We start from the raw sequence: 27,589 nt of genomic DNA on the forward strand, positions 1-27,589 counted from the left end.
GCTGTGGCCTGATTATCTTCCTTTAGAAACACTCTTATACTTAACATTTGTTTATTTATGCGATAAGGTCAAGGGGTCACTTGAAGCTGGTCTTCTCATTTCAGTGCGTGGGTTCTGGGGATAGGGCTCAGATCTTCGGGCTTGTTCACCATCGCCTTCATCCACTGAGCCATCTCTCTCACCTTTCTTTTGCATAAAGGGATGTAAGATGAAAACTCACTGGCACTGTGTATGAGTGTGTGAATGTGTGCGTGTGTGCATTCATACGCACATTCACATACACTCACACATGGGGTTGATGGTGGATGTAATCCACATTAATTTTTGTTGTTTTGTTTTATTTTCAAGACAGGGTTTCTCTGTGTAGTCCTGGCTATCCTGTAATTTGCTTTGTACATCAGGCTGGCCTCAGACTCGCAGACATCCTCTTGCCACTGACCCCCCGAGTGCTGGGTTTAAAGGTGCGCACTACCACCACCTGGCTACCCCAGTTTTCCTGACAGCCTTTCACCAAATCACTGAGTTCACCAATGTGACAAGTCTGGGTGGCCGTTGGACCCCCGAGATACTGTCTCTGTACCCTCTTCTCAGCACTGGAATTATAGACACATGCTGCTGCTCCCAGCTTTTAAGTGGATACCAGGGATTCAAACTCCAGTCCTCACGCTTTTGCTGCAATCCCCTTACCGACTGTGCACATCTATCCTCAGCACATCTTCTAACCTTTATGCCCTCCACCTCAGTGGAGGACCTGAGACATCCAGCTATGGTTGTATCAGGAAAGGCCTTGCTGGTGTGGAATGCATGAACCCGATTTTCTCAGTGGCTTCACACGCTCCTGCTGTCCATCCAGTCCTGGATCAGAGCCCGAAGCAGGCTCACTTTCTTCCTTGTGCTTGCATCCTTCCCGTTGGAGCTCAGCCACTCCCTAGGACCGTCTCTTATCCAGAAGAGGAACAGGGAGGAGAGAAGCAGAGCTTCCTAAGCAGTAACAGGTACACTCTGGTCCCTCCCACAGGGAAAAGTAGCCACACAAGACCCCAGGGAGACACCAAGTGTGGTAGTTACTTCCCAGTGATGAGGGACAACACCTAACAGAAGCAACCTAAGGAAGGAAGGAAGGAAGGAGAGAAGGGAGAAAAGAAGGAGAGAAGGAAGGAAGCAAAGAGGGAAGGAAGGAAGGGAGGGAGGGAGGGAGGGAGGGAGGAAGGAAGGAAGGGAGGGAGGGAGGGAGGGAGGGAGGGAGGGAGGGAGGGAGGAAGGAAATAAGAAAGGAAGGAGGGAAGGAAGCAAGGGAGCAATGAAGGAAGGAAGGAGGGAGGAGGGAGGGATAGATTTGCTTTGGTTCACAGCTTCAGGGTACATATAGTTCACCACGGTAGGAAAGGCATGGCCATGGGACCGTTAGGTGACATTGTATCTGCAGTCACAGAAGAGAGAAAGATGAAAGCTTCTCCTTTTTATTCGGTCTGGCATCCCCACTGTATGATGGTGCAGCCCACAGTTAGGTCACCCCACCTTGGTGAACCCATTTAAAACTTCCTCGTAGACATTCCTCTGTGGTGACTCTAGACCTGGTCAAGTTGACAGTCAGCATTAACCTGGTCATCTAAGCAGGGTAGTCTCCCGTGTGAAGCTTCTGTCTAGCAGTGACTGTATTTCATGGACAGAGGAGGACAATTTGGATGGTTGGTAGCTAGGTAACTGTGATGGTTTGTATATGCTTGACTCGGGGAGTGACATTATTAGGAGGTGTGGCCCCATTGGAATAGGTGTGTCACTGTGGGTGTGAACTTTAGACCCTCACCCTAGCTGCCTGGAACTCAGTCTTCTAGCAGCTTTCAGATGAAGATGTAGAACTCTCAGCTCCTCTTGCACCATGTTTGTCTGGATGCTGCCATGCTCCTACGTTGATGATAATGGACTGAACCTCTGAACCTGTAAGCCAGCCCCAATTAAATGTTGTCCTTAGAAGAGTTACCTTGGTCTTAGTGTCTGTTCACAGCAGTAAAACCCTAAGACAGTAACCTTGTCTTCCATGGCAAGTTTCTTCTGTCTTAATCATAGGACTGAAACTGACATAACTGCACTGAAGGGGCCGCAAAAAGCGCATCCCACTCTCTGGAGCCACAAACCGATGGAAACGCTTTAAGCAGAACTAATGACGCCAGGGTGACTTTAGCTGAGACAGAGTCAGGAACCATTGTCTTTGAGGAGTTCTACATTCTTGTCGGACACACATGGAAAAAAATTGTTTTGACTAAAATCAAATCTTTATTTTTTTTTATAACTGTCTTAGTCGGGGTTTCTATTCCTGCACAAACATCATGACCAAGAAGCAGTTGGGGAGGAAAGGGTTTATTCAGCTTACACTTCCATACTGCTGTTCATCACCAAAGGAAGTCAGGACTTGAAATAATCAGGTCAGGAAGCAGGAGCTGATGCAGAGGCCATGGAGGGATGTTATTTACTGGCTTGCTCAGCTTGCTTTCTTATAGAACCCAAGACTACCAGCCCAGGGATGGCACCACCCACAAGGGGCCCTTCCGCCTTGATCACTAATTGAGAAAATGCCTTACAGTTGGGATCTCATGGAGGCATTTCCTCAACTGAAGCTCCTTTCTCTGTGATAACTCCAGCCTGTGTCAAGTTGACACAAAACTAGCCAGTACAGTAACTTATAAATGTGATCCAAATGTGTCCACCAAACTTCAGCTGCTCTCTGATATTTATGGACCCTCTAGACATCTCGTTGGGCTTAATTATAGGCCACTCACAGTAATGGCTTTTTAGTAGCAAGGGTGGCTTCATGGTCAGCCATTTTTCACCCTTGTGAATGCTGCATTTCTGGCCGAGAATGCAGCACTCACTGTTAAGCTGTGCTGCATCCATTTTTAAACGGCGTCAACATCAAAGGCATCATCTGTGCCGGCTGACATCTCAGTTTCAACTTTTGGTGCACTGGCAGTCTTCAACTATACCATCTCAATGTTTCCATCTTCGTCTTCTCGCTCACCACCTGAGGATTCTTCCTCTGCTTCCTGCGACCATTAAATAAGTGGTTCTGTGTTGAAAGGAATCTCCCTGGGAACCTCCTTTGAGACATAATTCTTCAAGGCCTTTTCTGATCTAATGATGACCGCTCCTAAAAGGTCTTCCTTCCTCTCATGTCTCCTTTTAGATGTGTGGAATCTTGGCGATGAGCTGAGCTTGATGCTACACTACCACACATTCCAGACTACAAAGCAGGTACCGCTGACCTTTTGGTTGTTATGACAACGTCTTAGGAAATGGTATCGTTGTTTCTTGATTTGCTCTCTTATCTTCTCATTAAAGAGAATGTCAGTCAAAACAAGAGGACCCATAGTTTTTACATCTGGTCTTTCTGTCTCAGCGATGACTTCCTTATCAGATGAATTAATAATGCTCTCTCTCTCTCTCTCTCTCTTAATTTCCTCCTCTTTTTTTCAAACAAAATCAAATCAAACAGGATATTGAAATGCTCTTCTATAGTCATTTCCAAATCATCACTGAGTATCAGAGCATCTACTTGGTCATTGGTTTCATCCATTTGGTGCCTCTGCGCTGGATCTCTTGTGTCCTACCGCCTCCCCCCATCCTCCTCTTCTTCCATAGCGTGTGGAGGAGGACTGATTTCATTTGGTGGTGGAGGTGGGCGACATGAATCTTAATTTGAGCAATCTGCATAGTGACAAAAAGTTAGGAGGTCTGTTTATTTGAGAATCACCACGAGTAAATTATATGTTACTAAGCCACGGGATCATTACACTGTTGAAGATCATATGGAAGAGGGTCATCCATTGCCACGAGAAAACATTCTCAATGTATTGGCAAGCAAGGAAAGCAAACGGCAACTCAGACATCCTCAGGCCAAAAAGGGAAGCAATCAAAGCTCACGGGGAAAGAGCTGCCCATCAGTTCTGAAGTGGAACAAAAGGGACTGGGAGTGCTTGTAAGAAAGAGCTGCTGTGGATTACTCTCTTTGTCCAAACAGTTTCTGCCTCTTTGAGTAGACACTGCCTGAGTTAGTCAGTTTTCTTCCGTTACTGTAACAAATGTTGGAAACAATCCACCTACAGAGAGAAAAGGTCTGTTGGAGCTCACTGTTTTCCAGGGTGGAGCCCACAGTCTGGTGGCTCCATTGCTTTCAGGCCTGTGGGGAGACAGCGGGGATGCCAGGTGGCCAAATGGAAAGAGGGCTAAAGGGAGATGTTGGGGTTTCAGAACCTATCTTAAGGGTGTGTCTCTGTGACTACAAACCCTCTCACCGGACTTTACCTCTTAGAGGACATATCTAGAGCCACAGGCTGCCTGGCTTGGGAAGGCTAGAGTGTGGGTTTGCCCGTTTCTTCCCTTCCCTTCCCTTCCCTTCCCTTCCCTTCCCTTCCCTTCCCTTCCCTTCCCTTCCCTTCCCTTCCCTTCCCTTCCCTTCCCTTCCCTTCCCTTCCCTTCCCTTCCCTTCCCTTCCCTTCCCTTCCCTTCCCTTCCCTTCCCTTCCCTTTTCTATTCTTTTTCCTTTCTCTCTTCTTCTGCCTTTCCCATGTCTGTCCTCAGCAGTGGTGGAGACATAACCCAGGTCTTAATGCGTGCTGGATGAGTGCTTTGTACTGGTAGCACCCCAAGCCAATTGGTTCGATGACTAGGAAGAAAAACCATGTAGTACCTCCATGAGACATGCAGTAGGAGGCTGATTTCTCACTCAGGTTCCAGCTTCACGGTGCCAACTATTGCTGCACCTGACCTGGGATGGTTGTGGGATACCAGGGAGACAGATGTTAGTCACTGCAGACCAGGAACTGATCCCTTTCTATGGTAGTGTGGATATTTTCATAAACCAAATGAGCCTGAACTGCCATGGTGGTGGTGGAGGTGGAGGTGGAGGTGGAGGTGGAGGTGGAGGTGGAGGTGGAGGTGGAGGTGGAGGTGGAGGTGGAGAGGAGGTGGAGGTGGAGGTGGAGGTGGAGGTGGAGGTGGAGGTGGAGGTGGAGGTGGAGAGGAGGTGGAGGTGGAGGTGGAGGTGGAGGTGGAGGTGGAGGTGGAGGTGGAGGTGGAGGTGGAGGTGGAGGTGGAGGTGGAGGAGGTGGAGGTGGAGGTGGAGGTGGAGGTGGAGGTGGAGGTGGAGGTGGAGGTGGAGGTGGAGGTGGAGGTGGAGGAGGTGGAGGTGGAGGAGGTGGAGGTGGAGGTGGAGGTGGAGGAGGAGGAGGAGGAGGAGGAGGAGGAGGAGGAGGTAGAGGTGGTGGTGGAGGTGATGGAGGTGGAGGTGGAGGTGATGGAGGTGGAGGTGGAGGTGGAGGTGGAGGTGGAGGTGGAGGTGGAGGTGGAGGTGGAGGTGGAGGTGGAGGAGGAGGAGGAGGAGGAGGTAGAGGTGGTGGTGGAGGTGATGGAGGTGGAGGTGGAGGTGATGGAGGTGGAGGTGGATGGTTCTTCTCACCACACCTCTTTAAGGAAGAGCTTTTCTTATTCTCACCAGGAAATCAGATCTTTATCACAACAGGCAGTGTTAGGTCATGCCAGAAACCAGAGATCCTTGTTTTCTGATAAAACGAAAAACAGTCTCATCGTGTTCTGACTGAACTCCACATGGTCATGCTCTACAAAACGAGGGGACAGAGGGGACGAGGAAGCAGCTGGCACGACTGTAAGGGACTTCATTCATTTCCAGGTAATGTAAGAATGTCAATGACAGCTTCAGGGTAGAAAAGAGATCCCACCGAAAAGTGAGGCGCTAAGGCCTTTGAAATTTAAGTGTGAGCCAAACCTATTATAAATATGAAAATGGAGGTAGTAGTTGCAATGCCGAGCTGACATCATTGCATGCACACTGTGCAGGCCAGGCTGAGCATGGCTGTTATCAGTATCCAAATAACTCATATCCTGTGTGTTGGGTGTAAACATTTTATAATCTCTGTAGTTAAAAAGCAATAAGATTGGTGGAGAGCCAGGTAATTAAAACTTCCTATGAGCCTTCTATTGATCATATGATTTCCTAGCAAGGAAATTAGAAGCAGCTTCATAATTAACTCGTTATGGATACATTAACTCAACTCCACATTAAAGGGGCACAGGAGAGCCTCAGGAGCCTCGGGGAACTTTCCCACTGTGCCATGAAGGACCAGACTGGAAACTCAAAACAGTCTAGAGTGGGATACTGCTCTCTCTGGAGACTGATGGGGGCCGATGATGAAACCCTTCCCTGTATGCCGAGTGCTGGTGTGGAATCTGTAGTTGGGAGACTGCCAACAAGATTACAGAAAGCCTCAAGAAGGCAATTAAAATACTCTCAGGACAGAGCTGTCACTGTTAAGTTGCCAGCCTTGTCTCTAAGACCTCCCCTGCACTAGGCCAAACATCATGGCAGCTTAACAAAAGACCCCCCACCCCCCAGTATCCTGAGTTCTGTGAACACCACTGGCACCACACTGAAGGCCTTAACTTTTTATCTATTTAAACCTCAAAATAAGTCTCTATAAAGTTGACTTTTGTAGCATAGATGGATAGCTGCTCACCAAGATCTCCCGTTCCCGTTTCTGGGCTCATGGAAGGATTGCATTTTCCAGACACACCTGTGGTGAGCTGAAGTCGGAGTGCTAAAGAGAATGAAGTGAGACAGAAGGCCAATTGTAACAAAAGCAAGTTAGAGACTAAGAAAAGAAACAAACTTTATAACGGACTAGCAAAGCCCAGTACAGACACACAGCTCTCAATTAGACCTGTGTGGTTTTTGTTTCCAGCGTATGAAAACTGCTCTTCCGTTGTCAACTGGACCGGACTCAGAGCCACCCAGGAAAGTTTACTTCAAGGAGTGTCCACGAGGGTGTTTCCAAGGTTTAAATGGGGAGGGAAGACTCACCCTAAATGTGGGCGGCACTGTCCCTTGGGCTCTACTCTGTTTTTGGTTTTTTTTTTTTTTTAGATTTATTTATTATTATACATAAGTACACTGTAGTTGACTTCAGACGCACCAGAAGAAGGCATCAGATCTCATTATGGGTATTTGTGAGCCACCATGTGGTTGCTGGGATTTGAACACAGGACCTTCGGAAGAGCAGTCGGTGCTCTTACCACAGTAAGCCATCTCACCAGCCCTGGGCTCTACTCTTGGCCTGAATAGAAAGGAGAAAGGGAGGCAGGTGCCAGCTTTTGTTTCTTTCCGCTTCCCGACTGGGCATGCAGTATAGCAGGAAGACCTTCCCTGTCTCCAGACCTCTCCTGCCGTCGTGGACCTGTGCCCTTAACGTCAGAGCACGAGCCCTAGTAAACCTTTCCTCCCTTTCTTTAGTTGCTTTTGCCAGGTACAGTGAGAAGTGCAATCAATCCAGAGAGAAACAGGGAGGCACCCAGGCAGGAGAGTGCAGGGGCTGATGTCTTTTCTTCATTTGCTGCCGTTCAGACTGCAGCCCCGCCCAAAACACTTGGAAGTGTTTTGGAGATGTAGTCCTCACCCTATGTGATTCATGAACTTAGCATCCCATGGGCAGGAAAGTGCTGTCAGCACACTGACAGTCGGGAAGTTGCCAGTCACAAGTTAATTTTAGAAGTGTCATCTACTCTATGGGAAACTGGATTCACCCACCCACTTCCTTCTCCACCTATACGAACACCCCCGGGTAACCTCTAAGCCACTCTTAGTCACTTTCAACTTGCCTACTCAGAATATTTCTCGTAAACAGGATTGTACAATTTTTTTTTAATGACTGGCTCCTTTCTCTTCACACAGTGTCTAGAGTCAACTGTGCCATCGTATGTAGCAATACTTTTTCATTGCTGAATGCTGTTCTATTGTATGTGTATAACACTACAATCAGAGCTTGTGCATTTGGACTGCTTCTCTTTAGGGCTGTTAGAAGCACTGCTGCTCCAAGCATCTGTGCATGGGGTTTGTACATTGCCCCCCCCTTTCCCATACCTATACCTTGGAGTGCAATGGTTGGCTCATACAGTACCTCTGTATTTAACTCTTTGAGGAATAGAACGTTTTCCAACATAGCTGCATCACATTCTGTCCCCTCCAGCACAGTCTTCACATCCTTGTCAACAGGTTAGCATCTGATTTTTTAAAAAATAAAAATAAAAATAAAAAATCAGAATTCCATAGTGAGTGTGAAGTGAATTTCTCCTATGTAATTATCTTTGATGCTCACTGAGCTCTTGTGTATCTTTCTGGTGGTGGTGGTGGTGGTGATGGTGGTGGTGGTGGTGGAATTTCTTTCATTTCTTTTGTTTATCTTAAACATTAGTTGTTGTTGGTTGAACTTTTGCCTTCTAAAGGCTCATATTACTCAGTTTGGCTTTGGACTCACTACATAGCTGAGAATGACCTTGAATTCCTTGTCCTTCTGCCTCTTCTCCCAAGTGCAGGGATTACAAATGCGTGCTACCACAGCCTGCTAATACTTTTAAAATACAGGCAATACACCAGGAGTCTCATCATATTCAATTGAGGTAAAAGTTGCCATTAAGTTTATCTTCTCAAAGGGCGAAGTCAAATGGCTTTGTGTATTTATTATGTATCTGGCAGCACAGCCAAACTCCAAAATATTTTCATCACCCCTGTCTTAGGGTTTCCATTGCTGTGAGCAGACACCGTGACCAAGGCAAGTCTTACAAAGGACAACATTTAATTGGGGCTGGCTTACAGGTTCGGAGGTTCAGTCCATTATCATCATGGCAGGAAGCATGGCAGTGTCCAAGGCAGGCATGGCGCTGGAGGAGGTGAGAATTCTACATTTTGTTCCGAAGGCAACCAGAAGACTGGCATCCTCAGGCAGCTAGGAGGAAGACCTCTTCTGAAATGGGTGGAGCCTGAGCATAGGAGGAGACCTCCAGAGCCCACCTCCACAGTGACAGACACACCTCCTCCAACAAGGCCACACCTCCTAACAGTACCACTCCCTATGGGCCAAGCATATTCAAATTACCACACTCCCTAAAAGAAAAGCCTTACCTATTGAGCAGTTACTTCCTGGTCTCCCCCTTTCCCAGTTACCACCACAGTACTTTCTGCCTTTAAAGGATTCCCTGCTCTAGATAGTTCATATAAGTGATTTCAGGCAATCACATGTGTCCTGTGATGGGATACTTTCCAGTTAGAGCTTGTACCTGTCACGGCTTCATTTCTTTTTATGACTGAATAACACTCCACCACCCAGCTATGAATCCAGCCAGTCCTGAAGGGGAACTTGAGGCTAACTCTGAGAGCACTCTGGCAGTGGATGGCTGCAGCGTTGCAGGGGAGAGAGGTCAGCCCACATTTGCTTGCCATGTGTTGGCAATTCCCCATGCTGGAAGGGAGAGTCGGCTCATTCAGAATCACCGCCCTGGGATTCAACACTTTTTCAGACCGAGAAGATTATACACCGGGGGGAAAACTTGCACTGAGTTGATGGCGGGTTTTCTATGAAATGCCATCTCGGAGTAGGATCATGAGAAGTCAAGGAAAGGGCAAAAAAGATCACTCAAGCATCCCTGTCTGTTCTCTAGTCAAAACGGGCAACCAACACCACCACCAACTTTTCTAAAACTGCATCCTATTTTCTCTACACTGCCCAAGGACTCCTGCCCGTGGCCAGAGGTGGAAGGCCATGTTCTCATTGTATGAGTCTATCTATGCAAAACAGTAGGAAAACTTACAGATAGCTTTCAGTAAGTCAGAAGGAGGAAGCAGGGCAAACATCTCAGTAAGTGGAGATGGAACCGGATAACTGAAACCTGTATAGCTTAGAAACATTGTTTCCCTTCCTGGCTATCTCTCCCCTGCCCAGGTGTGTCTGCCCAGGTGTCCCCTGCCCAGACATGCTAGGGTTTGAACTCTGGATATGGGATGTACAGAGGACATGTTTTATCATTAAGCTACCCTCAGTTCTCCTTTCACTCTCTTCAAAGATGTTTTATTATATTTATTTTTTATGTGGTGTGTGTGAGAGAGGGAGAGAGGGGGGGAGAGAGGACAGAGAGAGGGAGAGAGGGAGAGAGGGAGAGAGGAGAGAGGAGAGAGGAGAGAGAGAGAGAGAGAGAGAGAGAGAGAGAGAGAGAGAGAGAGAAAGAGAGAGAGAGAGAGAAAGAGAGAGAAAGCACCAACATCAAGAGTGTGGAGGTCAGAGAGCATCTTGTTTCCTTTTCAATGATGTGGATCCCAAAGACGGCCTCAGGCCGAGGCCGTCAAACCTTTATCTACTGAGCCCTCTCACCAGCCCTCTTTTCAATCTTTTGAAGCAAAAATATTTCTATTTTTTCTTGGTTCATTTTTGTTTATTTTTGAGATGAAGGTTTGCTTTGTTGCAAAGGCAGGCTCAGACCTCCTGGGCTAATGATCTTCCCTTCAGCCTCCCTAGCTACCTCCTCCCCCCACCATAGGGGCACGCTGCTGCACCTGGCTGAAAGCTTTTAATCTCAGAGGACATCCGCTTATGTATCATTTCTCTCTTGTCTCTTATGCTTTTGATGCTGGACTGAGAATCTATTGCCAAGAGTTAAAACCACGAAAATCTATTCTCTTTCTTTTGATTTTTTTTTTTTCTTTAAAGCATCCACGGCTTGATGTAGTCTTCCGGTCTTTGTATTAGTTTGTGCTTCTGTTGCTGTGATAGAACATCATGGAAACAGTCAAGGAAGAGTTTATTTGGGTTTGCAGTTCCAGAGTGAGAGCCCATCAAAGAAGGATTTGTGGTGGGGAGGCCGGAGTGAAAACCCCAGAGAGCACATCTTCAACAGAAATCATGAAGCAGAGAGAGCAATCTGCATGTCTGGAGATGCTGTGAGCCCTCAAAGCCCACCCCCAGTGATGCTCTTCCCCCAGGAAGGCTGTACCATCTCCCCAAACAGCGCCATCCACTGGTGACCAAGTATTCAAATATCTGTGACTGGGGGGAACCTTTTCATTCAAACAACTACAGAGTCTCTTTGAGTTGGTTCTCGAACTTGTGTGGAGTAGGGCTTCGACTTGATCCTTTCCCACTTGGGTAGTTAATTTTTCCTGTGGTCATTTGCTGGGAAAAGTTTTCTCTGTCCTGTGTAACTGTCTTGTTAAGGTTATTTAAAAAAAATCACTTGATGTCAGGTGATAGGGTTCTAGAGGGTCTGTTTTATTCTGTAAATGTATCCATCTATCTCTGTGTTCAAAAAACTACCAGGAACTCTTAGTTCAAGGCTGCTGTGGATTTGTAACCACGAGCATTTTGAGCTATTTCTTAAAATTTAGGCACCCCCACCATAGTTCACGCTGATATTTACAAGCTCCCCCACTTCTGTTGGTTTCCGAGATGACACTGACACTTCCTGAGCTGTGTTTACTACCAAAGCAAAAACCAACCAACCAACCAAAAAACAAAAACCTAAGGGGTAGTGAAGTCACCTTGGACTGCAGAAGATGGAGGCTCCCACTACTCCCTGCTTCAGAGCGAGTCTCCAGCTCTTTTCTCAGACTCAAGCCCCAGCATCTGGGAATCCAACCTGCTCACCCTGATTCTCTGGTCTCCAGTTCCTAAGTGCTGGGGGGGGGTTAAGTATGCACCACCACAGCATGTCCATGCAGCACAGAGGATGAGCCCAAAGTCGGGTGCATTTGAGGCAAGCACTCTACAAACCTCTCTGCGTGGATTTAGATTAAATGATGGCATCGCCTGTTTGGGTTGTTCCCTTCCTCCGGGGGCGGGGAAGGGGTGGCTCCATCTTCCACGTGTTCTCTCTTAGCGGGTCGAGGGTGGGATGGGAACCTGAAGACTTCATTCGGGCTGGGTGGCAGGTTTGGAGAACGCAGGCTGCACTAGGGTGGCATGTCCCCAGCAGCGCTGAAGGCATGGGTGGCGTCGGGCGGGGCGGCGCGCAGGTGTGCCAGGGAGGAGGTGCCGCACCCTGCCAGGACTCCTGCTGCCGCCTCAGACCCGCGAGCCACTCGGGGACGCCGAGCAGGCAGACCGGGCGGACCCCGCAGGAAGCGCGGGGCGCACGCGGGGCGAGGGAACGGTTCTCGCGGCTTTCCGGGTGGCCGCAGTCATGCCAGGCCTGTGGAGAGCAATTGCCCTGGAGACCTTGCTGGGTAAGTCGAGGCTGTCCTGGCACACACTGTCTGGGCTTGTCACCGCGGGGGTGACAGAGCCCGGAGAAGAGGCCCGGCGCCGGGAACGGAGATGCTTATCTTACCCACCCTGGGTGGAAGTGAAGGAGACCAGACCAGATAGAGGTTCCCTGGCCCGGGTTCCGCAGCTCCCGCGCCGCCCTGGGGTTGCATGGAGAGTTCTCCCTGCGTCTGCGTTGATCTCATGCAGCCCCGGACCGTGACCTTCAAGTCTATCTCAATACAGTTTAATATGGACTTAGCTTTCCCAAGGAAAGGTCACCTGTAGGTGAGGGCCCAGGGTAACTGTCTTTGGCTCTGCCTCCCTGTTTGAGCGATCTTGCTTGGTAGCTGCGAGTATATTAGTGTTTTTTTGCCAAAAACGTGCCTGCTTCTAGTCTCCTGGGCTCATTTAGCAGCTTTGCACAAAGTAGCAAGGATTTAGTATTCTGGTTCTATGGGCGATGTATACTTAAACTTTGAGTTTAATGTACTTAAAAAGGTAAACTTGGGAAATGGCTTAGTCGTGCGGTTCATTTGGAAGCAAGCATCTTTTGGGCCTGTGGAGGGCGCTCTCCCGAGAACGAGAGTTTCTACAGGCAGTCTTGTCTCAGGAGGGATTGAAACTCTCATTTTTTTTTTTTCCTGCCTCCCATCGGTGCCTAGTAAACTGGGAGGTGTGAAGTGAGTCACTCTCCTCCGGGAGGCTTGATCTCATTCTGAGAACTGTGAGGTGGCCTGCAAAGGGACTTGGGAGAAAGTTAAAGTGCACCGCTGAGGTCTAAGCTCCCTGTGGTATTTGGTCCTGGGGCAAGCCAGGCAATCACTGAACTTTCCGGTTCTCAGAGGTGTGCGTTGTTGCCCCAACTGTTTCAGCTTTGGTAGGAGGGGGGATAAGGTGTATACATTTACCTCCTAGGATGTGGATTATATGAGGAATAAAGTTATCTGGTTAAAACCCAGCTCAGCCTGGCACAGGGCAAACACCGCTGCCTTAATTATCGTTATTGTCTAAGATCACACAGCCTGTGCCCTGTTTCACTCCCCAGCCCTGCCCAGTGAGGGAGTTTTATGATGGTCTACTCACAAGTAAAAGTCTGTTGCTTAACTAAAGGGCTCGAGGCTGTAAGTTGGGGTAGGGTGGAGGGACCACTGCTTCTTTAGTTTTATGACATATGTATGTCATACATATGTAGGGGACAAATTAGGTGAGAGTATTTTATCAATCAGAATCCTGACAGGAAGCAGGTTTCATCTCTGATGGCACAGCCTATGCTATCTTACTAAAGGGACCATCAACAGGAATAGACACTGGTTTCTGACTACATAATTATGGGAGGTGTGGTGGTGACAGACTCACAACAGCCTGTCTGTCCTCATCCTGCCTGCTGGGGAGGGAACTAAGTCTCTCTGTCCTCCACCCTGCCTGCTGGGGAGGGAACTAAATCAGTCTCTCTCTCTATCTCTCTGTCTCTGTCTCTCTGTCTGTCTGTCTGTCTCTCTCTCTCTCTCATATGCGTATACTGTAGCTGTACAGATGGCTATGAGCCTTCATGTGGGACCTCTGCTCACTCCGGTCGACATACATAAAAGTATACTCTGTCTTTAGACTTATCAGAAGAGGGTGTCAGATCTCATTACGGGTGATTGTGAGCCACCATGTGGTTGAGCCATCTCTCCAGCCCCAGGAACTAGATCTCATAAAACAACCCAGTTGGTGCCAGAGGCAGGACATTCAGAGCCCAGTGGAGTGTCAGGCTGTATAGTCAGGAACTCCGCCAGACTCACATTCTCTCTTAAACGCTTTTCCTAGGCTACGTCTCCTGGTCTCTCTACCATGGACTGAGCCCCATGATCTATTATTTTCCCCTGCAAACGCTGGAGCTCACAGGGCTGGAATTCTTTTGTGTAGCCTTTCTCTCTCCGATACTGTTAACAATTCCCCCACTCTGGAAACTCGTCAATAAGAAGTGGACACTCTCTCTGCTGAGGATCGTCACTGTAGGTAAGGTTTCAGTGTCTGAGATTCTTCTGTTAGTCAAAAAGAAAATGGTGTAGACCTTTCATTGCCCGAGGAACTGTTGCCTTTCAAAAGTTACCAGTTGCTTTCCTCTTTTAAGATTCCATTTTAGTTATTATATGTAAGTACACTGTAGCTGTCTTCAGACACTAGAAGAGGGAATCAGGTCTTGTTCCACATGGTTGTGAGCCACCATGTGGTTGCTTGGAATTGAACTCAGGACCTCTGGAAGAGCAGTCAGTGCTCTTAACCGCTGAGCCATCTCTCCAGCCCCCCAAAAATCACCAGTTTCTTTTCCTTACTATCACCTCAGAAAAAATTCTGTGAAATTGGAAAACCATACTGAATCAATGCATTTTTTTTTTAATGTCTATGCCTGAGAGGGAAACATCTAAAATTCACTGAAAGAAGGAGGGAAAAGGTACCTTGGAGAACAGGCCAACTGTGAGAGGACTTAGACGTGATGAGAAAGATAGCCCAACAGTACTGCATAAGGAATGAGTTAAGTATCAGAAATGCCGCAGCAGGTGGAAACTATTTGAGATGCTGTTACTCTGTTGCTGATCCCCATCCAGTTTCAATATACCAATATTAAATGACCAAAAAAAAAAAAAGCCCCAGAAAACCAGCAGAAGATGTACGCAGTCCCCAGGAAGGAAATACAGCTAGTTCTTAAAAAATACAATAAAATTGGACTGTCAAAATGATTCAATAGGTAAGGCTGTTTGCCACCAAGCCTGATGATCAGAATTCAATCCCTGGCTCCAATCAATAGAAAGAGAACCAATGGCTGAAAGTTGTGCTCTCACCATTGCACGAGGCATTTACTTGTGTGAGCAGACACGTGTTCACACACTCACACGCACACACACAAAATACACATATGTAATAAAAACTTAAGAAACCTCATAACAATAATGACACCCACATATTCATTGCCTCACAAATGGATTGGCAGGGAAATACATATACATACACATACACACACACACACACACACACACACACACACGTGTGTGTGAAGGGTGAGAAATGGGTGCTCGTGAATGGCTGGCAGGTGCATAAATCAGCACAAAGCTTATGGAGGTCAGTTTAGCAGCATTTACCCAAACTGCAAACTGCATACAGCCTTTCCGTCAGCAACCCCACAAAGAATGTGTCTTATGTAGACATAGACACGCTACGAATCATATTGGTAGGACAGAAACCATCCAAACGCCATCTCTAAGAGATATATTAAATAACCGCTTATGAAACTTGGAAATACTGTGCAGCTACAGAAAGGGAGTATTATGAATAGACTTTTAAAAGGGGAAAATGTGAGCTTGAAACTGCTTGGAGCTGTAGCTGAAAGTTGGGATGCTCACCCTCCTGCCCAGCCCCAGTAGGTGTCTCTGAACCTTTCTTAGGGGTCTGTTGGTGAGCAGCACTGGGCAGATCCATCTGGAAACTGACCTATCACAGTTCCGAGATCGGTGTTTGGAGTCCCTATGAAAGCAGAACAACCCTTTGCTCTCCCTGTCCCCAAAGGAGGCAGAACATGAGGCAGTGAGTTCGGAGATTCCCCGTGAAGGTGCTGAGCTTCTTTTATTTTTAGAACCAGGGTTCAGAAGCAACAGTGGGAGAGAGTCCTGGAAACTTCCCTTTGCAAAGAGAGAGTCCCTCAGAAGTGGTCAGCTGCAGGTAACAGAAGTGAAGCCGCTTGCCTGGCACTGACTGCAGTAACTGCTTGGTTGAAACAGCAGCAGCCTTTTGGCTTCTGCATATGAGTCATGTGGCCTTGGCTTTGCAAGACTTGGGTTCTTATCATAGTCCAAGCTGGCAAGAAACGGCAGTATTTTCTCTATGACATTATGCATGTCATAGTAAATCTGGGTATAGTCTTTGTATAGCCTTTCCTGTTGCGATGTCAAAGCACCTAGCAAAAGCAGCCTAAGGACCGGAAGGTTTGTTTTGGCTTATGGTGTGGACATACAGACTATCATGATAGGACAGTGAGACACCTGATTACATGAGTCTTTCCAACGCAACCATTCTACCCTAGACATTCCCTTGAAGGCACGCTCTGGAGTTTGTCTCTTAGTAATAATATAGCCTGACGTTGACAAGCAGTATTGCCCATCACAGCAGCTAGTAATGACACTCCCTGTGTTGCTTCATGAAAACCCAGCTCTCTGAGCGGAAGAACTAAAGAAATAGGTTCTATGCAGGGAGCTGGAGACATGGCTCAGCAGTGAAGAGCCACTGGCTGCTCTTCCAGAGGACCCAAGTTCAAATCCCCATACCCACATGGCAGCTCACAAATATTGGTAACTCCAATTCCAGAGGATCTGGCACCCTTGCGCAGACATGCAGGCAGAACACCAACGCACATAAGGATAAATAAATCTTTAAAAAAATGAAATAAAATGGGTAGGAAGGGAAGTCACTTAGAGTTGAGGATGGAGAATGAAGAGGCCATCTCTGTCAAGTGCTGACTCTGGCGACCACTGGACACAGCTGACTCTCTACAGAGGCTGCACTAGGTCATGATTTGCTTTGAAGCTCCCCATATTCACCCCCTGACTGTTATATGCACTCTCACCTCTGGCATCTCAGATATTTAAACCAAACACCGTGCAATTAACTATGAAACTAATTTACTCTCATTGACCTGGATTATTTTTGACCACAAATATATTTTGATTCATTTGGATGGCTAAAATAAAAAAGACAGACAATACCAAGTGCCGGCAAAATGTGGAACAACTCAATTTTCACGTATTGCTAATGGAAATGCAAGATGTATAAAGTGGCGTAGCTGCTCTGGGAAAACTGTTCTCCAGGACCCTGGATATTAAGCAGAGCTCTAAACCTTGTTGCATAGTCTAGAAAAAAAATGCAAGCATATGTTTGTACAGAAATTGTGTACAAGTGTTCATAGCAGTGTGCTTCATGAAAGTCTAGACACAGAAACAAGCAAGTGCCTATCAGTTGGCAAATGGGTAAACAAAACACAGTTTGTCTATACAATGGAATATTACTTAGTCATTAAAGAGTGAGGGGCTAATCTCGACTGTAATATGGATATGCCTTGAAAGCATTCTGCTGAGGGCAAGAAGCCAACCACAAAGGGCTACATATATAAGATTCTGCTTATATAAAATTCCCCAGATGGGAAAGATCTATGGAGACAGAAAGGTTAGTGATTGCTAGAGTGTGGGGGTGGAGAGAAAGGAGAAGGGGAATTTTGGCAGGGGGTGGAGAGAATGCTCTAAAATTAGTGGTGATAGTTGCCAACTTTGAATGTGCCCAAAACCTATTAAGTTGTATACTTTAGCGTTGCGAACCTTATGTGAGAATCCTACCTAAATGAATAAAGATTAAAGGTATGTATAGGTATGTGCGAATTCTACCTTCTTCAGGGTTAAGACCGTACTAGACACAGTTCTTATCAAATGACTGTCAGGTGCCAGCTCACCCTTCCTTTCCCTGTTTGTAGGCAGCATAGCTTCCTTTGAGGCTCCAAATGCCAAGCTTCGACTGATGGTCCTCGCCCTTGGTGTGTCTTCTTCCCTGATAGTGCAAACTGTGACCTGGTGGTCAGGAAGTGGATTGCAAAGGTATGACTCAGGTCTTTTGTCCCTATAGACAAACAGGTGTGACCAGTTCCCCTGGTGAAGTTCTGACCATTGGTTTCAGGGCAGTTTTCCCATTCCTTTTCAAAAAACAAAGGTTCAAATACTTGTCACCAATGTCATTTTGCTCTTGGTGCTAGGGACCGAACTCAGGTGTTGTGTGTATTCAGTTTCTACCTGCTGTTTGGCTGTACTTCCAGCCCCAATAAAGTATAAGCATTTTAAAAATTAGGTTTATTTATTTAAAAAATTATTTAGTGTATGTGTGTACATGTACACGGGTGTGTGGAGCTCAAGGACAGCATTCAGTGATAGATTCTCTTCTTTAAAACTTTTTTTTTTTAAAAAAAGATTTATTTATTTTATGTATGTGAGTACACTGTTACTCTCTTTAGACATACCAGAAGAAAGCATTAGATTTCATTATAGATGGTGCTGGGAACTGAACTCAGGAGCAGTCAGTGGTCTTAACTACTGAGCCATCTCTCCAGCCCCATGGATTCTCTTCTTTTACCATGTGGGTCCTAGGGAATCAAACTCAGGTAGTTAGGTTTGGCAGGAAATGCCTTAACCTGTTAAGGCATCTCACTGTTCCCATGGCAACGTGGATTGTACTTGGTGGGATTTTTTTTTTTTAAAGTAGCCTAGACCTATATATAGGCTTGTACTAGACTCTAGAAAGGCCAAGTGAGATCACTGGCAACAGGATTGTAGATCCACACTCTGTGAAACGAACCCACAGTGGATGCCGCACACTGAATCCACATTTACAGTCTTTCATAAACGACGTTCACTTCCAGGTACCTCAAAATCTGGGGATTCATTCTGGGACACGTTCTTCTTCTTGTCCTCCGAATATGGTACACATCATTAAACCCAATTTGGAGCTATCAGATGTCCAACAGAGTGATTCTGACATTGAGTGCCATAGCTGTGCTTGACCGAATTGGCACAGGTAAGGATGTACTCAGTTTGCTTGGGGATCTTCTCTCTGGTGGCTTCTGTCTCTTCTCTGTGCAATAACACACTTGGAAAAGAATTTTTCAGCCAGGCAGTAGTGGAGCATATCTTTAATCCCAGCACTCTGGAAGCAGAGGCAGGTAGACTTCTGAGTTCGAGGCCAGCCTGGTCTACAAAGCAAGTTCCAGGACAGCCAGGACTATACAGAGAAACCCTGACTCGAAAACCAAAAAAAAAAAAAAAAAAAAAAAAAGAAAGAAAGAAATTTTCTCTGTGGTGATGCTGAGAATCAAACCAGGACCACAAGCTAAAAGAACACCCTACTGACCAGCTTGAGCTAAGCTAGCACCAGGATAAATTGTAAAAATAGCTTTCCTGCACTACAGTTCCATTTCAACTTTCCCTCCTGTTAAGTAGTAACAGACAATGGGCTGTTATGAGGCAGAAGGCCCGGGTTCCTATCCAGTGCATGCATGGCTGGCAGAAAGCGAGGAGGAAGCCATGGTTGGGTGTGACCATGTGTCCATGGGGGACTCAAACAGATCCTGTACTTCAGCACAGCTCATCTCCATCCTCTTCCCACTTCTCAGCACAGGATGGGTGTCTCCATTCTCCCCATCCACCTGCCCTGTGCTCTTATTTCCAAACCTCAGGTGTGTGAACAGAGCAGTGTCCTTTGCCTTTCTCTTTGAAGATGTGTTGAGTTCTAGAGGCTGGAGACCCTTGCCACAGCTGATTGTATTTTATTCAGTGAATACAGTGGCAGATGGCCCCTTTCTCTCTGCACTCTCAGCTTGATCTTCGGATCCTCGACCCCTCTCTGTCCTCAACACCCACTCCTGCCTCTTCCCCTCCCCAGAGCTTTCAGCCGTCTCCTTCTGCTGACCCTGCTCTTGTCATAATAACTTTCTTTTTCCCAATGAAAATCGGGCCACTAGTCCCACAGGCAGACCCCAGGGTGCCTTCTGTCGATAGAAGCCTTCATGGAGTTATGAAGCATCTCTCTAGTAGGTTCTTTTTTTTTTTTTTTTTGGTTTTTTCGAGACAGGGTTTCTCTGTATAGCTCTGGCTGTCCTGGAACTCACTTTGTAGACCAGGCTGGCCTCGAACTCAGAACTCAGAAATCCGCCTGCCTCTGCCTCCCGAGTGCTGGGATTAAAGGCATGCGCCACCACGCCCGGCTTCTAGTAGGTTCTTATGTGGGTAAAAAGACATTCTCCTGTCAACATTGCCTCCCATAGCCTTAATTTAGTGTGTGAGGCTGTGGCTTTGATGAGAGTCTCTGCTTAAACAGTGCTCGGGATCAGGCAGCAGGACATTCAGTTAACACCGCCTTAGCCTCCATGTCAGCTTCTCTCGGCGTTAGCTGTGTGATCTTGGACCAGTTAGTTGATCACTACCGGTGTGAATTCCAACCTGAAAACTGGGATTAGAAACAGAGCAGACCTCAGAAATCAGTAAAGGTGAATCCAGTCCTGCAAAGGCCGGGGCTCACACAGCTGAGACTCACCAACACGAAGGTAGGATCCTGGGTACCCAGAGTGTTCCACGAGATCCTGCTCTTTCACGAGAAAGCAGGCTTGGGTGCGAGGATGTTGCACTCAAATGGGTAACGCTTGCTCTCTTGAGATGACGCCCCCTTCTTCCTGCCCATGTTTCTCTCACTCTCTTAGCTTCACATGAAGTTAGTAGCTTTCTGAAGTTTTCTTGTCAGGTTTGCCTGGTTTCCCTTACACCACTACTCCAGAGCTAGCCAGAAATGATCCCTCCATCCAATAGCTTGGGTGCATTCAGCTTCTCCTTTCTACAATAGGCTTCTTGAGGCCACAGGCCATTTCCGGCCTCTTCGTTCTCTCTTTCTATTCCTTTTTGTTTGTTTGTTTGTTTTTTAAATTCTAGATGGTGACTACAGAAACCCTGAGGGGAAGAAGCCCCGTGAGGTTGCCACGGGCAGGACCTCTCTATCTAGTTGGCTGTTGCCAGGCGCCGCCTTTGGGAGCCTCCTGTTCCTAACTCACTGGATCTTCGGAGAGGTCTCCATTGTTTCCAGATGGGCAGTCAGTGGTCATCCCCACCCAGGGCCCGATCCTAATCCTTTTGGGTGAGTTCAGCCTGTTAGCTAAGGGGAGGAGCCAGAAGGGAGGCCGCTGGGTACTGGAGGACTGTGGGAAAGCAGAAGGGAACTGAGGGCTGAAGAGGTCGTCATGTTCCTTCCTGGGAAGCTGAGGAATCCCTTGCCTGGGGCAGGGATGGCAGGATGTCAGCTGCTCATTCTTTTCAGCCCCTCTAGTGCCAGCACTGGGTGTTAGACAGATCACAGTGTCACTAGAAGCCAAGACTCTTCCCTGTATTCCCCTCTGCAGATGGCAGAAAGGTATTGTTTTCCTCATAAACTTAAGAGGATTAAGTGGATAATAGCACAGGTGACAGTCCTAAGACAGTGCCTGGAGTGTCATAAGAGCTGAGTTTGAGATTAGATTTCAGCTACTTAAGCAATGCTTTGTTGGGGCTTCCATTGCTACTGGATTTCCACTGAAGTTTGCATATACATACATACATACATACATACACACACACATATGTGTGTGTGCGCGTGTGTATACATAATATATAGTGTGTTTTGCATACATATATACATATATGTGTATATATGTATATATAATACACACAATATATAGTATATATAATATAGTGTGTATGTACATAATACACATACACACACTATATATATATATATATATATATATATATATATATATATATTGTGTGTGTATGTGTGTTTTGCCTACATGACTATCTGTGCAAGGTGTTTGTGCCTGATGCTGCTGGTAGGCCAGAAGAAGGTGTTCAGTTCCCTGGAACAGCAGTTACAGATGGTTGTGAGCCACCATGTGGGTGCTGGGAACCAAACCCAGGTTCTCTACAAGAGCTGCAACTGTTCTTAAGTGCCGAGCCATCTCTCCAGTCCATTTTTTTAAAAAAAAATATTTATTTAGCTTTCTTTGTAGCTATACAGATGGTTGTGAGCCTTCATGTGGTTGTTGGGAATTGTATTTAGGACCTCTGTTCACTCTGGTCAACACAGCTCACTCCTGCTCCAGCCCAAAGATTCATTTATTATAAGCACATTATAAGTTACACTGTAACTGTCTTTAGACGCACCAGAAGAGGGCGTCAGATCTCATTACGAGTGGTTGTGAGTCACCATGTGGTTGCTGGGATTTGAACTCAGGACCTTTGGAAAAGCTATCGGTGCTCTTATCCGCTGAGCCATCTCACCAGCCCTCTCCAGTTCATTTTAAATTCTCCTCCTGTTAAGGTTTTTATAAAATTTACAAAACAATGGAATAGCTTGTGGTAGTTAAAAATAAATCTGTCACTTATTTTAGCAACGCAGGCACTAGATAAAAGCAGTACTGGGATAGAATGGAGACAGAGAAAGAGGAAAAAGCCACAACAAACTCTGCCAAGGGCTTTTCCTTTGGTCTTTGGCAGAGTCATTTGAAATGTCAGGGTGCTGCGATGAGCCGTAACTGAGTTGAGAATTCAGTTTCTGTGTCTACATTGACAGAGAAAGAATACTGCCTCTGCAGTTTCATATCCACGGTATTATATGAATGGATGTAGCTAGAGACAGTAGATATATCTCTGATCCATGCTTGCTCAATTGTTCATTTTGCTTTTTTGTTTTTTCATTTATTTATAGAGGTGCGGTTCTACTGGGCTTCTCAGGTGGACTGATGCTATCGGGCTCATCATGGCTTCGTGATGCTGGGTTAGCCTGGTGGATGACAGGTACGTGGGACTGACCTGCAAAAGCATCGTCATTGCCCCAAATAGTGAGGATATCTTGAAGAAGCCTAATGAAAATGTATATACTGCCAGGTGGTGGTGGCGCACGCCTTTAATCCCAGCACTTGGGAGGCAGAGGCAGGTGGATTTTTGAGTTCGAAGCCAGCCTGGTCTACAAAGTGAGTTCCAGGACAGCCAGGGCTATACAGAGAAACCTTGTCTTGAAAAATAAAAAAAAAAAAAGGAAAAAAAAAGAAAATGTTTATACTGTTGCTGGGCAGGTGGTAGCGGCACATGCCTTTAATCCTAGTACTTGGGAGGCAGAGGCATGTGGATTTCTATGAGTCTGAGGCCAGCCTGGTCTACAGCATGAGTTCCAGGATAATGAAGGCTACACAGGGAAACTTTGTCTCAAAAAACATACATACATACATACATACATACATTCATACATACATACATTCTATGTAAGGCTCAATATGGATGGATTAAAGCTGATTTCACAGGAATTGGGAGGAATATTATATGACTTCAGTACTGGCTCAACATTGGTTAAGTCACTGCCTGTCATGGACCAGGGAGAATGCACAGTCCTGACCCTGTAGGCTCTGGGAAAGCAGTGGACAGAGTGTAGACTTGCTCCAGCAGGGGATGTCTCTGGAATCTTAATGGCATCCTCTCTTGGGCCTGTGTGGTTGAAGAACCAGTGCATATACTGCGGGACAGCACACAAATGGGCAACAATTACTTAGAAAGTACCTTAGCAGAAAAGAAGATCTAGAAAGCACACAGACAGGCCCTATGTTTCCTGCTTTCCTGCATCTGAATGGTTGTACTTAATGAAAATATTTCTAATTTCTCAATTCATTTCAATTCGTATTACCATGAAGAGTGTAAGGCTGGCTAGCTACTGCGATGCCCACCTCTTTCCAAAGAACCAAACATTGGCCTGAGGTTTGCTGAACCGTTTGACTTTTGGGAGGGCCAGTGCCAGGCTGTGACTTTGAGTAGACCACAGTAAGCTGCTGCACCTTGCTTCGCTGGGGAGCTGAGATTGAATCAGTGGCCTCCTCGGGTCCTTTCGGGTTCTCCCCTGCCATGAACTAGGCATGCCAGGAGCTCTGCTCTTCTCTTGCCTAGCACATCCTCTCCCATTTTTTTGCTTTGTTTCTTTCAAACAGGAGCAGCTTCGGCCATGGGTCTCCTCTACCTGCGCACATGGGCAGCTGCTGTTTCTGGATGTGTCCTGGCAGTCTTTACGGGGTCTATGTGGCCTCAAGTACTTGGCCATCTTGTGAACTCAGGGAAAAACTCCGGAGAAGCCATGGCCACTGGCATGATCCTTTATGTTTTACAAACATTTTTCTGTGCCTGGTGCACAGCGTTTAAGTTTGTTCCCGGAGGTGTCTACGCTAGAGAAAGATCTGATGTGCTTTTGGGTGAGTACATGTTAAAGAAACTGACCCAAGTTCTCTAACTGGCCAGGACCTGAGTTCTCTAACACTGGCCAGGACCCGAGTTCTCTAACAAACACTGGCCAGACTCAGCGTCTCCTGTGATGGCTGGAAAGAGGTACAAGGACAAGGACATTCCATGTTCTTGGTAAGATAGACTCTAGGTAAAGAAAGCTCAGAAGGATGTCAAAACTGGGGTGCTGCTCCAATTAAGTACACTTCAACAATATTTACTTGCCTTGCTGTTAAACTGAATGGTGCAAGCATTTAATCCCATCCTTTTGGAGGCAGAGGCAGGTGGATCTCTGTGAGTTCTAGTCTGGCTCAGTTTTTATGTTGAGTTCCAGCATGGCTAGGGCTACACAGTGAGACTGTGCCTCAAATAAACAAGCAAATAAAATGAACTAGTTGAGAAAAAAAAAATGTCTAAACCACAGTAAAGCTTGTGTATAAACATTAGTGTTAGAAACTCACCAAAATTCAATGTTCATAAGCTTATTTCACATTAATATGTTATTTAATTATAATTAATTACTAAAATTAATATGTTAAATGATTCATTTAACTAGGTATGATTCCTATTTTATTTTAATTTCCTTTATATAAATATATAATTTGTTACATATATTTTATATATAATTACATATTTATTATATAGTAAATATAATTTATTATATTGTTTAATTATTACATAATAAATGTTATAATAATTAATGTGTTAAAAGTGATTTTTTTCTGAAAAAAAAAGGAAATTACTGATTTATAGCAGGTATTTAGAAAATCAACCCTGTCAATATCTCCCTGTCTTTCTTCCTTTTGTGACAGAGTCTTACTTTGTAGCCTAGGCTGGCCTGGAGTTCACTCTGTTGATCAGGCTGCCCTTGAACTTATGCAGATTCTCCTGCTTTGGCATCCAAAGTGCTGGGCGTATAGACGTGAGCCATTAGAACTGCCTACCTCTTTAATATGGAAGTAAAGAACAGCAAGTCCTTCAGCAGTAGAACCTTAAGAGAGAGGGGAGACTTCCGTGCTGATCCCTATCAGCAGTTCTGGCTTGTCCACACTTCCAGTTTTATACTCGTCCATTTATTCTCATAAAATCATTCACTGTGCACGCACTATGCTCCTGGCACAGTACCAGGTGCTGGAGCTGAAAAGCAGGGAGTTCCTCCCTACCCGGAACTTTGCTGGGATGTGGGGAGGGACCATTCATAGGTAAAACAGTAAACGAACATTTAGGACATTTCTAGGGCATGCGTACATGACGGGAGAGGCGTGGCTTCCACTACAGTTCTCCCAGTCACTGCATCTCACCATAACCAATCTAGACCTCTGCCAGGACAGGCTGCTCTGGAAGATTCCCGGCTAAGTGAGACAGGATCTTTGAGGATAAGTCTTTGAGAATTCCCTATTTCCATTCTCGGCTGCAGCTCTTAGAGGAGCATATAGCCAGCCACACCCCAATTCCTCCTAGATCCTTCCCCACCTCCCTACCCACTCAACTTCACGTTATTTCTCTTTATTAAAACAAACCAGCCAACCGTTAAAAAACATGGAGTCCGATTTGTATTGGCAAGCTACTCTGGGCATGCGACCTACCCCGAGTGTGGCTGATACAGAGCGTCACTCTATTGAGGAAAATTGATTTCTCCCCCTCCCAGTAGATATCAGTTAGAATCAGCTTCGGTAAGGGGTGAAACTTTATGCCCAGTTTCTCACATTTTCTCTGCAGCAGGTGCCTGGCTTTACAAACTTTGTAATTCTGTGGTTTCTTTCAGGTGGGTCTACTCTGTCGGGCTCTGCTCTCTCCTGCGTCCTGCTTTTTTCTTATTCCAGCTTGCTCAGGGTGCTGACAGGAGTAAGTAAGAGCTGTGCTGTGCCTGCCTTTGTTGCGTTGGAGCTCTGGGAATGATGAGCTAGGCTAGCTCATTCTCACTGCACCTAGAATTGGAGAATTGGGCTTTATTTCAGCTTCGTGCAAATGAGGACCTTCTTTATGGGAGAGGCATGGTTACAGGGCAGGGGAAGTTGGTAATTTTGGGTAGGTTTCTACAAAATGTCTTTACTTGTTCTTTGAGAATTTCATACAAATATGTTGATTATATTCTTTCCCTTTCCCCAGCTCCTCCGAAAGCTTCCCCCTCCTCTCCACCACCTACCCAACTCCACTTTTTTTTTCTCTATATGGAAACAAACATAATAATAAAAAAAGACAAACAAAAAGTGCTCAAAAAGGCATGGAGTTAAATTTATGTTAGCCAACCACTCCTAAGCATGTGGCCTGCCTTGGAGTGTGGTTGATAATACCCAGTGTCATTCCATTGAGAAAAATCTGATTTACCCTCTCCCTGCAGACATGTGGCAAGTGGCTTCTTGATTGGTGGTGGGACTTTGTGACTACTTCCCTGTCCCTATGCTGGCATTTCATCTGCTTTGAACCTGTGTAGGTCTTGTGCATGCTGTCCCAGTCTCTGTGTCAGTCCTATTGAGTCTGGGAAGGGCTGTTTCCTTGGAGTTATCCTGTTACAATATTTCTGTCCCCTCTTCTGCATAGCTCCTGAGCCTCGAGGGGAGAGGAGTGTGGTATAGGACATCCCTTTTAGGGCTAAGCACTATAAAGTCTCATTCTCTGTACATTGTCCAGTTGTGGGTCTCTGTGTTAATTAACATCTAAGAAGAAGCTTCTATGATGAGGGTTGAGTGAGGTACTGATCTATGTATGGATAGAGCAGTATGTCACTAGAAATTATCTTATTGCTATGACCATTTGGCAGAATAATAGAAGTAGGTTTTCTCCTAGGGCCGGTGACCTGTCTAGTTTCACGTTCTTGGTCTCAGTGTCAGACATAGGTTTCATGTTTGTGAGTGTCTCTAAATGAAAAAAAAAAAAAAAAAGAAGAAGAAGAAGCAGTTGGTTACTCCTGTAACATCCCTGCCACTGTAGACCACTGGGCATGTCTTGCAGCTGAGTACCAGCTACATTTCTCAGTATTATCCTCTGCAAAAGCACTAAGTGCCCCGAGCCCCTGGGTCTTTTTCAACCCCAATCTCCCCACTTTTTAAAGAATTAATTTTTAGGATACTGATGATTTAACCTAGGGCCTCATGCATGCTAAGGAAATACCTTACCACTGAGCCATGTTCTCCCCCCCCCCCCTCAACAGGGACCATAATGGTAATTATTGGATTGAGTATGCCGTTTGGACCCAAGAAAAACCTTGACTTTCTTCTTCAAACAAAAAACAGTCCTAAAATGCTTTTGAGATGCAGTGAAAAATACATGAAACTCAGTAAGTATAGTTTTACTCACTTTTAAGAAAGTTTGGTGTATATATATTTCCCTCCCTCCCTCCGTCCCTCCCTCCCTCCCTCCCTCCCTCCCTCCCTCCCTCCCTCCCTCCCTCCCTCCCTCCCTCCTTCCTTCCCTCCCTCCCTCCTTCCCTCCCTCCCTCTGTCCCTCCCTCTGTCCCTTCCTCCTTCCCTTCTTTCCTCCTTTCTTCCCTTTCTCCCACCTCCCCCCTTTTTTTTGCTAGATAGGGTCTTTTTATGTAGCTTTGTCTGTGCTGAAACTCACTATGTAGCCCAGGCTGGCCTTGAACTCACAGAGCTCCTTCTACCTCTGACTCCCCAATACTGGGACTAAAGGTGTATGCCACCATGCCTGGCTCACATT

The 27,589-nt window shown here is 46.2% G+C and overlaps 1 protein-coding gene and 1 pseudogene across 2 annotated transcripts in view; one reads left to right on the top strand and one right to left on the bottom strand.

The window, feature by feature from the left end:
• Positions 1-2,894: 2,894 nt before the first annotated feature.
• LOC110294866 (eukaryotic translation initiation factor 5-like) lies at positions 2,895-12,014 on the bottom strand (annotated as a pseudogene).
• Positions 11,912-27,589, top strand: part of Cwh43 (cell wall biogenesis 43 C-terminal homolog) — a 46,379-nt gene continuing 30,701 nt past the window's right edge. For both annotated transcript variants that reach the window (XM_085836195.1, XM_029477788.2), the window contains exons 1-8: positions 11,912-12,055; positions 13,887-14,078; positions 17,575-17,695; positions 18,511-18,665; positions 20,570-20,771; positions 22,377-22,465; positions 23,644-23,901; positions 27,081-27,206. In XM_085836195.1, coding sequence (XP_085692321.1) covers positions 12,013-12,055; positions 13,887-14,078; positions 17,575-17,695; positions 18,511-18,665; positions 20,570-20,771; positions 22,377-22,465; positions 23,644-23,901; positions 27,081-27,206 — 1,186 coding nt within the window. In that variant the 5' untranslated portion in view covers positions 11,912-12,012. The remainder of the gene's footprint in view (positions 12,056-13,886; positions 14,079-17,574; positions 17,696-18,510; positions 18,666-20,569; positions 20,772-22,376; positions 22,466-23,643; positions 23,902-27,080; positions 27,207-27,589) is intronic.

This window comes from Mus caroli, unplaced genomic scaffold (assembly GCF_978045245.1).
Source record: "Mus caroli unplaced genomic scaffold, Mus_caroli_1 scaffold_4, whole genome shotgun sequence".
Lineage (NCBI taxonomy): Eukaryota > Metazoa > Chordata > Mammalia > Rodentia > Muridae > Mus > Mus caroli.